Source organism: Cotesia glomerata, linkage group LG7 (assembly GCF_020080835.1).
Source record: "Cotesia glomerata isolate CgM1 linkage group LG7, MPM_Cglom_v2.3, whole genome shotgun sequence".
Lineage (NCBI taxonomy): Eukaryota > Metazoa > Arthropoda > Insecta > Hymenoptera > Braconidae > Cotesia > Cotesia glomerata.
The window spans coordinates 11078751-11093238 of record NC_058164.1 but is presented as its reverse complement, the minus strand read 5'-3'; the positions used below and the strand labels follow the sequence as shown (position 1 = coordinate 11093238).

The window sequence follows — 14488 nt, the reverse complement described above, 5'->3', positions numbered from 1 at the left end:
ATATAATCTGCATGTTATTTTGAGATCTCTGAGCTCATGGAGTAAGCTGTTCTAAGCTTTTGAGCTCTTCGAGCTCAAAAGTCTGATAGAAGTTTAATAAAACAGTATTTTTTGAATTTTCAATCTGCAATAATTTCTGAATGAATAAATCGATTTTCACGCGGTTGGCAGAATTCCAGACAGTTTTTCAGAATCTATAATATTCTTTTGAACACAAACTGATCAAACCGAAAATCTTAAAGAAATTTCAAAAATTCACTTTTTCCGAATTTTTTCGACAACGATAACTTACGAACCAATGAACCGATTTTCACGTTCTTGGTGGCGATCGACGTGTTTTTTTAGGCTCTAATAATTATTTCATTTTACTAAAAACAATCCAAAAAGAAATGTCAAAGTTATGTGAAAAAAACACTTTTTTCTAAATTTTTCGTTTTCGATCTCTCGAACGAATCAACCGATTTTGACGGGACTGGTGGCAATCGACGTGGTTTTTTAAACTTAAGAGCTGATTAGTTTTGGGGAATGATCGGTAAAGCCGTTTAGAAGTTATTCCCAAAAAACGATTTTTTGAAAATTTTATTTTTGAGATTTTTCAAAATCTAGCGAACCGAATCGATTCAAATTTTTACTAAATTTAATGTCTATGATACTCTTTGGATCGCTACCTATTTCGATTCGATCGGCCGAGCCGTTCAAAAGTTATAAGAGTTTTACATACATCCACACACATACACACACACACACACCTGCGGCAGAGGAGAAACTGCTATCAGGCGCGTCTCCCCGTAGTGGATGGGAAAACGCTCGCTGTCCTTGGATGACACTAGGTCTCTTAGTTGATGAGGTACAGAGGGTAGGAGCCAAATAAAATATGCTCCCGTGGACAAAACTCCCCCCCCCCCCTAGAAAAACCTAGCAAGACGATCGCTCCCTGCTGTAACTCACTGGGAGTGTCCGGAACCCGTGTCGATTATTTCCGACGATGCGGGCCACGGCTGATGTGAGCTTGCTCTGCTGAAGTGTAAGTTGCAGCAGTGGATCAGGAGCCAGTCACTTCGGGCCTTGATCAGGAAGTACGCAGTGAATGTTAGAGATTGGAATCTTCACCGCCCCGAACGAGTCTAGTCCGTCCGTGTATTCCGGGATTGGCTAAGTGTCGACTAGGCCTCAGGGAACTGGGGTAGGAGTACTATATCCGAGGGTACACCCGTTCCTAGTTATGACAACCCACTCCACTTCGTACGATGCACTGGTAAATCAAAAAGTATGAGTAATTTACAGGAAATGAACAAAAGTGGAAACGGGCTTCATGTCCAACAAGCAGCGATTAAAGCAAGCGCTGAAATGAAGAGAACGCAAGCGCTGGAGCGCCTCGAAAAGCTGACCATTGAGCTGCAAGAGTTTGTCCAAACAAAGGTCAATATCCACAAGGAGATAAAGACCAAGACAACCGGTGTAGTCAATGCTCTTGAAAGATTCAAGAAACTGGACGAGGAATGGCAGTCATCACGACGACGCATTCAAAGTGAAGTTGAGACTGAAGAAGCAATGGACACTGGAGCCTGCTGCTGAGAACAAAGGTGAAACTGACACAAGGCCTGGAAATAGAAAGGACCGAAATTCGCCAGAGCCAACCGACAAAGTCACAAAGAAGAAGGATTTGAAAAAAAGCCCTCCGCAACGAGTAGCAGAGCAGAGTGACGAACCTAAGAAGGCGTCTGATTGGGAAAAAGTACAGTCTAAGAAGGAGAAGAGGAAGGTAGCTAGAGAGCAAGTCTCAAAGCAGCCGCCGAAGGAGCCCAGGCCAGTGTCTAAGCGAAAAAAACCACGCAAATGGATCAGACCCGACGCACTGATCATCCACCCGGCCGAGAAAACAAAGTATGCCGAGATTCTGCGTCGCATAAAACAGACGTCCCAGATGAGCAGGTTCGTTCAACTGTGGATAAGATCAACAAGACCAGAAGTGGCGACTTGTTGATTGCGATTTCGAGGAAGAGCACTGACAAAGGGCAAGCCCTGCAAAAGACGATCGCGGACATCCTTAAGGAGGAGGCCAAAGTGATCTGCAAAAAACCACAGGAGGCTACTATTGTCATCAGTAGTCACATCAGTGCTCACTTACGGAATATCCATTTGGGCTGATGCACTGGAAACCCAAGAATCATGGAGAAAAGCTGGACCAATATATCGACTGAGTGCCCTACGAGTAGCTAGTGCCTTCCGCACTATATCAGAAGAAGCAGTGTGCGTCATTGCCGGAACCCTACCTCTTAGAGTTCTAGCAGAGGAAAGACGAACCCTTTACCAACGAAAAAGGTCAACTGCACTGAGCCCTGAAGAACTTAGAATTGAAGAACGGCAGAACAGCATAGGCCAATGGCAACTACAATGAGATGCTGCAGAGAAGGGTAGGTGGACGCACCGCCTCATACCTCGGATCGACATTTGGCTTAACCGGAATCACGGCGAGGTCAATTACTATCTTACGCAGATTTTGTCAGGACACGAGTGTTTTCGAGAGTATCTACACCGCTTTAAGCACGATGACTCTTCGGAGTGCCCGTCCGGCCCAGGAGTTGCTGAAGATGTGGAGCACGTCTTCTTTATATGTCCTCGTTTCGATCCATAGCGTGAAGAGTTGGAGAGGATCCTGAACCAGAGAATGCAACCAGATTCACTAGTTGAAGCAATGTTCTCATCAGAAGCTGCCTGGAACGCTACCAACACGTTTGTAACGGAAGTCCTCAAAGACTTGCGTTTCACCGAAAGAAGAAGAGCAAATATCAGAAGATAGAAGTTAGGTAGTTAACACCTTAGCCACTAGAAGAAAGAGCAGTAGCTAGTTCCTCCCCTCACGAAGTAATGCCTGACGGCGGTTCCCATGAGGGATTAGAGGAAAGAAGAAAAGGGGTTAAGGGTTTAGTGAGTAGGGGCGTTAGCGTCGAGTTTTAGTATGACGCTGCGTCGAGTCTTCACATATCCAGGCAAAACAGCTATGCCTGGAATCCGCAAAAACAAAAAAAAAACACACACACACATACATACAGACAAAGTGACATCCTCGCGGGAATAGTTAGGAAAGCTTCCTTAGGACCTCAAAAAGTCGAGATCTGATGAAAACTCGATTTTCGCAAAACGAGGTAAAACCAATAACTTTCCGATTTTCGAAAATTTTCAATTTTCTTAGCGGGAAATTAAAAATAATACACTTTACGTAAAGTATTAAATCTGTTAAATTCATAGTATAGATGATGAAATAAGCTACAAATTATACTATAAGATATTTATTTTTTCACTTGGATCTTTATGGAAAAAAATGAATGATAATAAATAATCAATTGATCATAATTACTATTCCGAATAGTACACAATCGTGATTTTAACAATAAATTTGAGGTATTTATTATTTGAATGCTACAATTCAACATTTATATAACCAAAAATAAAATAGTAAACAGTAATAACAGCTATGTAAATATCACTAAAATTAAATGAAAAATGATGTTCTGGCTTCTTTATATGTATAGGCTGTCTTAATAGAAAACTCTGAAGTGTTATTATATTTTAACTATTGGTGTATTAACTTATAAATGTGAAAAAATTAACTTGTAAATTTTTTTTCTTAAAGACATAAGAAGCCAGTAAATTTGGTATGAAAACCATAGTACATCTCGCATGTGATATTGTATAGATTTTCATACTAAATGTAGCGACTTTTCATATCACTACGTGTATAAGAACCAAATTTAAAAATTGGTTCTTCCAAAACCATCTTGTTTATTGGTCTAAAATTTTACATGTTGTTGGTATTTACATCAATAAATAATATATATGTTAAATTAAAGTTTCACAGTTAATATTTTATCGCTTTGATACCTCAATCTCCTTGAAATAGAGGAATCAATAGTATTAACCTATTTTGTATTAAGATTTTCAATAAAATATGTTTTTTACAAAAAAATTCTTTAAAATTTTTTTTATATTAATTATTTCATTCATAAAGATAATTAACAAAGTGTTTACAATATAATTAGATCTTATTTTCTGTCTTAATTTTTCAAGTAAGAAGGAAAATTAATTTGAGTTAAACTGGTTGAATAACTAATCCAATTTTTTTTACCCTCATCCATGACCGCCAATTAATTGTCGACTCTACGACAATTATAATTACGACGAACAAGTGAACGCATAAACTTCCTAGACCTTTTCATGACAGAAGACAAGAGTTAACTCTAAGGTGCAATAGTTAAATTAATGCAAACTGTATTCGCCTGTGTTCACAATTTAAATGTGATAATTGTAACTAACCTGGTTGTTGCATATTTTGAATTTTACACTAGATTTTCCTTTGCATGGTTTCCGTTTACATCTTCTCTGCTGTCGTGACAAACCTCCACCACAACTCCTGTAATTATTGTGACAGCTCGAATTATTCATGCTTGAAATACATAATATTTTTCAAAGAATATATTTTTTTTCATGTAACTATCCTTACCTCGTACATGGAGACCATTTAGACCAAGGTGTCCATTCTCCCCAAGGAGTAATCTGAAAAATGTTTTCATAAATTAATAAGTTGAAGCTGCTAGACTTGTTTTATATTTTATGCTTATTAACGTTACAAATATCTACAGTTTTCAAAAGATACTAGATAAAGATGAGCATAGGTATATTATAAAAACAGCAAATATTGTGTAAAAACGAACAAAGGATTTTTATTGTAATATTAATTAATTATCAATAATCGGTATTAGCAATTAAGCAGTTGCCAAATAAATATTATATCTACCATGAATTTGATCTTTTATGACTGATAAAAGATTGAGCCGCCACGGACAAGACAATTTTAGAAAAAAGTGAGACAGACTGTTATCACATTCTGATTTATTTCATAAATTAACAATAATGACATCATATATTTTTCACATGCTCTGAATTAAATTTTGGGGACAAAAAGATTCTTAATTAACACTATATAAAGTCAAAAAAGTTTGTAAAGTTCAAAAGTACACAACTCATAAAGCTCATTTAATTATAAAATAAAAAATGAGAAAAAAAAATATGTCACCCCTAGTGGGATAAATGTTGATAATATACATAGATATACAGTCTTTTGGTATTTTATTTTATTAATTGCATTTAAACGATACTCAGTTATATAACTATTTGCGATAGGGGACCTGAGACATACTATACAATAACGACTGCTTCATGAGTTTTTATTTTTTTGAAATCTTTACAAGTTATTGTATCCAGTTCAAAGAGCTACCTTGAATTCAGGTTACTCGGAATCATCTACGCTACACTACTTTGAAGTTGAAAACATTTCGAGTAACGGAAAGTGGACAAAAATTTTGATTGAAATGTGATGTGTCCTTTTTACTGTTGGTAGTTTATTAAATGGTTCACTAATAAAAATAAAACAATAAATTGGTCCTCATTTTCTGTATTAATTTCGTAATTATTTTGTATAAATTCTGTTTATGTGATTACTGACATTTATTGTAACATCAAATATTGCCATTTATAGTCACACTGTTGTTTTGTCTGAGGAAATAAAAATTAAAAGTAGAAAACAATGTTTATATTTACATTTATGTAAAAAATATACAAATTTCACAATTTTAAAATAATTCAATTGTTGCTACCTTTTGTTCATATTTTTGTTAAAATTTATAACGATCATTAAACTTAAATGTGGAAAAAATATTCATAATTTTCACTTAAAGAATAGTATGACGAAAATAAAAAAATAAATTTTTTAAAATCTTGAGTGACCTCTAAAAATTTTATAATCGACCGAACATATTTCCATAGGAGACATAATAGAGAAAAAATATTAGTCGAATTTTTTGTGCCACCTTGATACGGATATTAGAAAAAAAAAAAAAGATCTTTACTAATTGAGAGCTTCGAAGCAAAATGAATGAATTGCGGTTTGATTGTTTCCTCTAACATGGTCTATATTTGATTTCCGCAAGTGGTAGTTCTGATAAAGCGACAGATTTGCTACCTAAAATGGATTAATGGCATAAGTAAAGATTTTCAGGGAAACAGTTGTCCGCAAGAACTCAATGGTGGTTGTCGCAAGTGTGAAGAGTAGAACGAATGATACCATTTTAGAATAATCCCTTAGGTATATAGAGAGTATAGAGTATATAGAATAAAGGAAAAGAGATAGGATTCACTTTTCCAGCGCAGTATAAGTGGCTTGCATCCCTCACGTACTAGATTTGTCGATGAGCACAGACAACGGTATTCTAGAGAAACGGCGACGTTGGGGGTACAAGAGCTTTTGGAGAATTCGTGCGTTTATTGATCCCTGTGAGAAGAGTGCAAGCCGTGTCTCTAGTGCTACCTCTTCTCTCTCGATTAGTCAATGAGTGGACGCTTCTACTTCACTGAGATGTATATGACTATATTCATATATATGACTATTATTTTTTGCTCCTCACATAGTAGACGAGTAAAATAAAAAATATTCAAAACCTATGTTGAGATCATAAGGGCTCTCGGTATGCCCAAGGTGCTGATGAAAGCGTAGGGTAATTTTTAGACTATAACACACACAAATGAATAATAAAAATAAATGAAGGATAATAACAAGAAAAATAAAATATGGACCAGTGAGAAAGAATCTAAGTATACTGACGACGTGTCATCCTTTGATGTTTTCATAGAGTGTCTTTCTGTCAAACGCAGTAGCTTACTGGATAAATAGGATCCTTTGTTTGTCGCACTGGACGAGTCACTCAATATGTCCGTGTCCCTTTATTTCATTCATGAGCTTTTGAGCCGTCGCTTACCTAAATTGACAGTCTACAGAGATCTTCCACGAGAGGGCTTACAGTTCAAGAGAATTTTTTAACTTAATGATAATGCTCGTTACCACATCCGTCAATTCGTTTCTCGCTAAATATTTATTACAAACAATTTTTAAACCACAAGTACATTTGGTATTAAATAATTTCTTAATTTTCAGTGCTTTTTAATCTTTTGTCATCATCATCATCGGCTAAATTGATATTGTTCTTTTAAATGGATTCACCCATAAAAATAATATTGTGAAGCCAAAATTAAAAAAATTTTTTATGTTATTAATGTTATGATGAACTTAACAGCTGTCAGGATTTTTTTAGTAAGTGAGTTATAATAAACAATGTCAAGTCTAGACATTTTAATAATTTATTATTAATTTTTTTAATTTTATTAATTTATCATTAATTTTTTTATTATACTAATTCATTCTATAAACAAAACCAAAAAATGATCGCGTCTGCAGAGTTGTCATTAATTTTATTTAAAATCGAAGACTGTACAAAAAAAAAATTGGGAAAACGGTTGACCCTGAAGGCCATCCCTGCAACTTCCCGCCAATTCTATACCTAAACGCTTGAAATTGCACTTATGACGTTTTTGAGCTCTTCGAGCTCATAAATACAATTTGTGTATTATTTTGAGCTCTCCGAGATGAAAAAAATAGCTTTTGTATGCTTTTGAGCTTTTCAAGCTCAAAAGTTTGATAGAAGTTTGATAAAACACTATTTTTTGAATTTTCAAATCGCAATAACTTTTGAATGAATGAACTAGGGCTGTAGAATTTGGCCGGTTAGGCCGGCTGAAAAAGTTAGCTAAGTTAATTAGCCAGTTAGCTGGCCAGCTTAGCTAATTTAACCGATTAGCCGAATTAGCTTAGCTAATTAGCCAACGGCTTAACCGGTTAACCTAGCTTAACTCAGCTAATTAGTCAACTGCTAAACCGGTTAAATAGCTAATTTTTTATATGCTTTTTGTTGTATACTGAGGTGCGTGTAAGTATTGAAATTAATGTTAACCTCGTATTTTGGGAAAAAAAATCATGAAGAACAACAGAAAAAACGAGAGTAAAGTAATTTAATGACCTATGAAATAATTAATTTTTTTTTTCAAATAGAAAACAGTAATAGAATAATTTATTAAATGGGTCATTTCATGTCAAATCGACCAATAGTTAGAATCGACCTCTTCCAATTTGGATGAAATTTAGTCACAAATTTGCTTTTATCATAAAACAAAGTTGTGCCAAAGGAAAAAGTTTTAAAATTTTTTTTCGAAAAGTTATGCAAACTTCAAAATTTCAGCATTTCCGGTTTTTCAAATTTATTTTTGTAATATCTCGGAAACTATTATAGATACAGTCTTGAGCCAAAGTTCATTTTAAAGGGGATACTTAAGACTATAAAAAAAAAGATTTTTTAGCTAAAATTTTTGAAAAATCAAAAAATGGGAAAATTTTGAAATTTGAAAAATCGTGAAAATCAAAGCCCGCTATGAAATTTTTGGCTCATTTTTAACTTCCCGCTAAGAAAATTGAAAATTTTCAAAAATCGGGAAGTTATTGTTTTCACTCCGTTTTTCGAAAATAGAGTTTTCATCAGATCTCGACGTTTTGAGGTCCTAGGAGGCTTTCCTGACTATTTCCGCGGTGATGTCACCGTGTCTGTATGTATGTATGTGTGTGTGTGTGTGTGTGTGTGTGTGTGTGTGTGTGTGTGTGTGTGTGTGTGTGTGTGTGTGTGTAAATCTCTCATAACTTTTGAACGGATCATCCGATTCGATCGAAATAAGCAGCGTTCTGAAGAATTCCTTTGCCCCTATAATTCTGATACTAATTTACAGAATTTAAGTCGATCAATTTTGAGAAATCTCAAAAATAAAATTTCCAAAAATTTGTTTTTTTGAAATATCTTTCAAACGGCTGAACCGATCAATTCCAAAAACTAATCAGCTCTTAATCTCAAAAAAACCATGTTGACTGCCACCAGTCCGGTCAAAATCGGTTGATTTGTTCGTGAGATATCGTTGTCGAAAAAAATTGGAAAAAATGTTTTTTTCAGAATTTCTATGAAATTTTTAGTCTGACCAGTTTACGCTTTAAGATTTTTAAAAGGACTTAAAAAACTGCGTTGAATGCCGTAAACCGATAGAAAATCGGTTAATTCATTCAAAAGTTATTGCGGTTTGAAAATTCAAAAAATAGTGTTCTATAAAACTACCATTAGCCTTTTAAGCTCGAAGAGCTCAAAAGCACAGAACAGCGATTTATTTGAGCTTGGAGAGCTCAAAATTAAACAAAAATTATATTTTTGAGCTCGAAGATCTTAAAAAATAAGTGAATTGTTGAGCACTTAGGTATGGAGGTAGCGGGAAGTTGCAGGGATGGCCTTTAGGGTCAACCGTTTTCCTAATTTTTTTTTGCAGAGTACATATTACTAATCTTAAAATATCCTGAAATTTTCAAGAGGGTGTTATTTTTTTTTACCTTTTTAATCATGTATGTTGATGCGCCAAAAATATTTACAATTTTTTTTTTTGACCAACTTCATGGAAAAAACAAGATGACACTAAATATCATCCCAGATTATACTCAGAGATATTTGTGGTGAAAAAAAATTTTAGATAGTAGCAAGAAAAATCCAGATTATACTGCGCGATATCTGGATTATACTCATTGTAATCTGAATTATACCCATTGTAATCTGGATTATACTCATTGTAATCTGTATTATACTAGCTACTACTTGAAATTTTTTTTCACTCAGTATAATCTTCCGTGTCATCTTGTTCTTTCCGTGTTGATGGTAGTACAGATAATATTTGCATTTTTTAATTATTGAGAATAACAAAATTAAATAATTATTTAATTTAACATCATTCAAAGTTTAAAAAAAAAAAAAAATTTTTTTTCCTAAATTCAAAAATTTATATCTTCAAAAAAAAAAGAACACCCTCTTGAAAATTTCAGGATACTTTAAGATTAGTAAGAGGTACTCTGTAAAAAAAATGAGCCAAAAATTTCATAGCGGGCTTAGATTTTCACGATTTTTTAAATTTCAAAATTTTCCCACTTTTTGATTTTTCAAAAATTTTAACCAAAAAAATTTTTTTTTATAGTCCTAAGTATCCCCTTTAAAATGAACTTTGGCCCATGTCTGTAACTATAATAGTTTCCGAGATATTACAAAAATAAATTTGAAAAACCTGAAAATGGTGAAATTTTGAATTTTGCATAACTTTTAGAATAAAATTTTTAAAACTTTTTCCTTTGGCACAACTTTGTTTTATGATAAAAGCAAACTTGTGACCAAATTTCATCCAAATCGGAAGGGGTCGATTCCAACTATTGGTCGATTTGACATGGAATAACCCACTTAATAAATTATTCTATTACTGTTTTCTATTGAAAAAAAAAAATTAATTATTTCATAAGTCAATAAATTACTTTACTCTCGTTTTTTCTGTTGTTCTTCATGATTTTTTTTTCCAAAAAACGAGGTTAACATTAATTTCAATACTTACACGCACCTCAGTATACAACAGAAAGCATATAAAAAATTAGCTATTTAATCGGTTTAGCAGTAAGCTCATTAACTGAGTTAAGCTAGGTTAACCGGTTAAGCCGCTGGCTAATTAGCTAAGCTAATTCGGCTAATCGGTTAAATTAGCTAAGCTGGCCAGCTAACTGGCTAATTAACTTAGCTTAGTCCAGTTGAGAAGAAATTGAGAAGAAATTTCTTTCACCGAATGATCCAAAATATGCTAAAACTACGACATCCGAAAAAATCCAACAAAAAAGTTTGTTGCGAGTCTATTTATTTATAACAAAACGGTCAAAATTGTGGTTTTAAGCAAATATATGATCAACTGCAGTACACAGATGAGTAAATCCTTCGTAGTAGTATATAGTTAAGACTAATGGATAAAACAAGTCAATCACCCAGTCAGCATCCAAGTCAGAAAGATTTCAGTATGAAGTCTTTTAAAAAACTTCTTATAGAAGTCCTAATGTGACGTCTTAAGGAGCTCTTTTTTACGAGGTCAGAACTAAGAGCTCTTAATGAACTCATAAGTTTGGAGTCAATTTTCTGACATCTAACTGAGTCCCTTTTTTGGACTTCTTTTTGAGTTGCGTATAATGAGCTTATAGACATTATAAACAAAAACACAAATTTCTTTTTAATATAAAGCTGTCAAAATCTTATTCATTTTTCATTTATTACTTTCTTGATTGAGAAATTAAATTGAAAATGATTAAAAATAATTCGAATTAAATGATTTAAAACAATTTGAATATATTAATATATAGATATACACTTGGCATAGGTTAACTCATTTCTCTTAATCCAGGTTAATTAAATTTTTCAAAAATTTTAAATTATATTATGAAGTAATAGGCAATAATGTTAAAATCTGGTTCGTAATCAAACTAATTTAGATAAAATAATAAAATTGGATTCTAATCTGAAAAAATTATGTGAACTTTCTACATTTAAGGAGTACTTTGCATGTATCAATTTTAAACATTTTATTCGAATTTAACGATATCTTATAACTATATACTTATTAATTATTGTTGAATTTTTAATATTCATTAATTTATCTATTAGATTTTATATTGTGAAAAGTAAACAAAATTTATATAGACTATTTAAAAAAATATTACAGGTAGACTTTTGAATATTTTTTAGTATATAAATATTCGTAAAAGTTACTTTTTCTCTATCGATACACACTATCAAATAGAATAAATAATATAGACAATGATCGCAACATTTCATCACTATATAAACTTAGCTTATAAGAATAATGAGATGTGTAACGACATATCGTTTGAACAGCGTAGGGGGTTAGGTATCGATCTAGCACGCGCGCGACTCGGGTTCGAATCTTAGTTACGGCAATTGCGGTTTTCACTATCTCGCTTTAAACCGACAATATTAGGTCTAACTAAAATAATAAACATTCGAAATCAGCATCGGTGCTTCATGAAACTCTGAATTATTTTTCATAATTTACTTTTATTATTATTATTATTATTAATATTATTTTTGTTGTGTTCTTATTATTGTTATCATTATAATAGCGTATAGAGATAAAAAATCATTCATTTGTGCGAGTTCAGATAAAAGAGCTCTTTAAGAGCTCGTTTTGATGAGTTCTTAAAGTCTACAATAAGCGGCGCATTCGACCTCTTGAGAAGGTCTTAAAGACGTCTTTTAGACGTAGACTCTGACGTCTAAATCAGAAATCTGAGCTCATTCGGAATAACTTAATACGTCATTTTGCTATCTGGGCAGTAGAGTCCTACGTGCTATAAACCTTTAATTATTTAAAAGTTAATTAATTTTCTCCGCAAGGTAATGTTTTTGTTGATCCGCCATATTGCTTGGTGTCGAAAGTCGTATTGCGCATGCGCAGCATGCGCGCGCATCTACTCAAATTCAAACGCTAAAAAATAATTCCAAACTTTTTCAGTGAACTATATTTTTATTTGGAGAAAAAAATTAAATAGTATCAAAATTTTTACATCAATAATTAAACATTAATTAAGAAATTCTTATTTTTAATTTTATTAAGAAACATTTCACTCAATAAAGTTTATTTAAAGAAATTAATTATTTTTATAATTAAATGCTATACATCTTTTTAGTATAATCAAATTTTAAATAAATTAGAGCATGTGTATTATTTATTAATTTCAACAATTGATTTATCACATTTACAATAATAGCAGTAACGATAAAAAAATGCTGATTCAAAAGTTCTCTAAAATAAATTAAAATTTAAATGTCATCGTCAGAACTATCAGAACTTTCGTTGTTATCCAGTTTAGCTACTGTTTTTCGAATTTCATCAGCCTCTGAACAATTTTTTCCACATATGAAACAAAGTGATCTAAAATTAAAGTGCTGATTTGAAATTGAATCGTTCATTGAATTTTTGCGGTTACGACTTTCAATACTCCGTTTTCTCGCGGTACTTACACTTCTTACATTAGTGTACGACTTACGACATTTTTCATGTAAGACAATTGATGGACAATTATTCCATTTATGCCACAGATTATCATTTCGCTTTTGACTTGCTTCTGTCTATTTTAAAAGTCCCGTCAACACTGTAACAGTTTTAAAATCTTTCAAATTTTCATCACACAAAACACACGAATCTAAATATGCACGAACAACTTCCATTTTTCCTCTCCACTTACACTTGATTATGAATTTTAGTCACTTTAATTTTGAAAATTATCGATTTATGTCTGCTTACTACTGAATTTTACGTAAGAATATAACTTATTACAGCAAGAACTGTTTATATATCCTCCTCAGAGCAATACAAATTTTATATTCAACGTTAGGTAATGTGTTACATTTGAGAAAAAGCATAGATTAGTATTCAATTAAGTAAGGAGCGTGACGGATTAAAAAGGGCGATCCTACCTGGACAGAGCAATTAAAAGGCACATCAAATTTGACAATTAACAAAGCGTCAGAGAATGACCGCAGAATTTCTGTAACATCTGCTTACAATAATTGCAAGTGAAGTGTTTAGAAATTTATCTAATAACAGAAATATAATTTTTCAATTACATACAATATAAGAATAGGACAAAGTAATTAAAATCCATTGCTTTAAAATTTACATAGAAATATCATTTTAAGGATTTTTAAACGGAAATTTGTCTAACAGTAAGTATACAATTTAACAATAAATGCAAAGAAATAAGAGTTTCTTAATTAATTTTTAATAATTGATGTCAAAATTTTGAAACTATTTAATTTTTTTCTTCGAATAAAAATATAGTTCACTGAAAAAACTCGGAATTATTTCTCAGCGTTTGAATTTGAGTAGGTGCGCGCGCATGCGCAATACGACTTTCGACGCCAAGCAATATGGCGGATCAACAAAAGCATTATCTTGCGGAGAAAATTAATTAACTTTTAAATAATTAAAGATTTATAGCACGTAGGAGTCTACTGATTGACTTGTTTTATCCATTAGTCTTAACTATATACTACTACGAAGGATTTATTCATCTATGTACTGCAGCTGATCATATATTTGCTTAAAACCACAATTTTGACCGTTTTGTTATAAAAAAATAGACTCGCAACAAAATTTTTTGTTGGATTTTTTCGGATGTCGTAGTTTTAGCATATTTTGGATCATTCTGTGAAAGAAATTTCTTCTTAGCGATTTTTACTAAGTAAAATCTTTATTTCGACTGGACTAGCTAGCTTTTTTAGCCGGCCTAACCGGCCAAATTGTACAGCTCTAGAATGAACCGATTTTCACGCGGTTGGTGGCATTCAACGCAGTTTTTTAAGCTTCATGAAGAATCTTCAAGTTTAAATTGATTGAACGAAAAATTTCGGAGTAATTCCGAAAAAACACTTTTTTCGGTTTTCTTTCGTCAACGATATTGTCACGAACGAATAACTCATGAACGAATCAACCGATTTTGACTGGACTGGCGGCGATCGACGTGGTTTTTCGATGTTAAGAGCTGATTAGTTTTTGGAATTGATCGGTAAAGCCGTTTAAAAGTTATTACAAAAAAAACCCCATTTGAAAAAATTTTTTTTTGTAGTTTTTTTTGCGATTTCTCAAAATCTACCGGTCTGAATCGTTCCAAAGTATATTAAAAATCTAAGTTCAGTCA

General features: G+C 32.7%; 1 protein-coding gene across 3 annotated transcripts in view; it reads right to left on the bottom strand.

The window, feature by feature from the left end:
* LOC123269956 (protein madd-4) overlaps nt 1–14488 on the bottom strand; it is a 257068-nt gene that overhangs the window by 64311 nt on the left and 178269 nt on the right. For all 3 annotated transcript variants that reach the window (XM_044735906.1, XM_044735908.1, XM_044735909.1), the window contains exons 3-4: nt 4502–4554; nt 4315–4411 (exon numbers count right to left, since the gene is read on the bottom strand). In XM_044735906.1, the coding sequence (XP_044591841.1) occupies nt 4315–4411; nt 4502–4554 (150 nt within the window). The remainder of the gene's footprint in view (nt 1–4314; nt 4412–4501; nt 4555–14488) is intronic.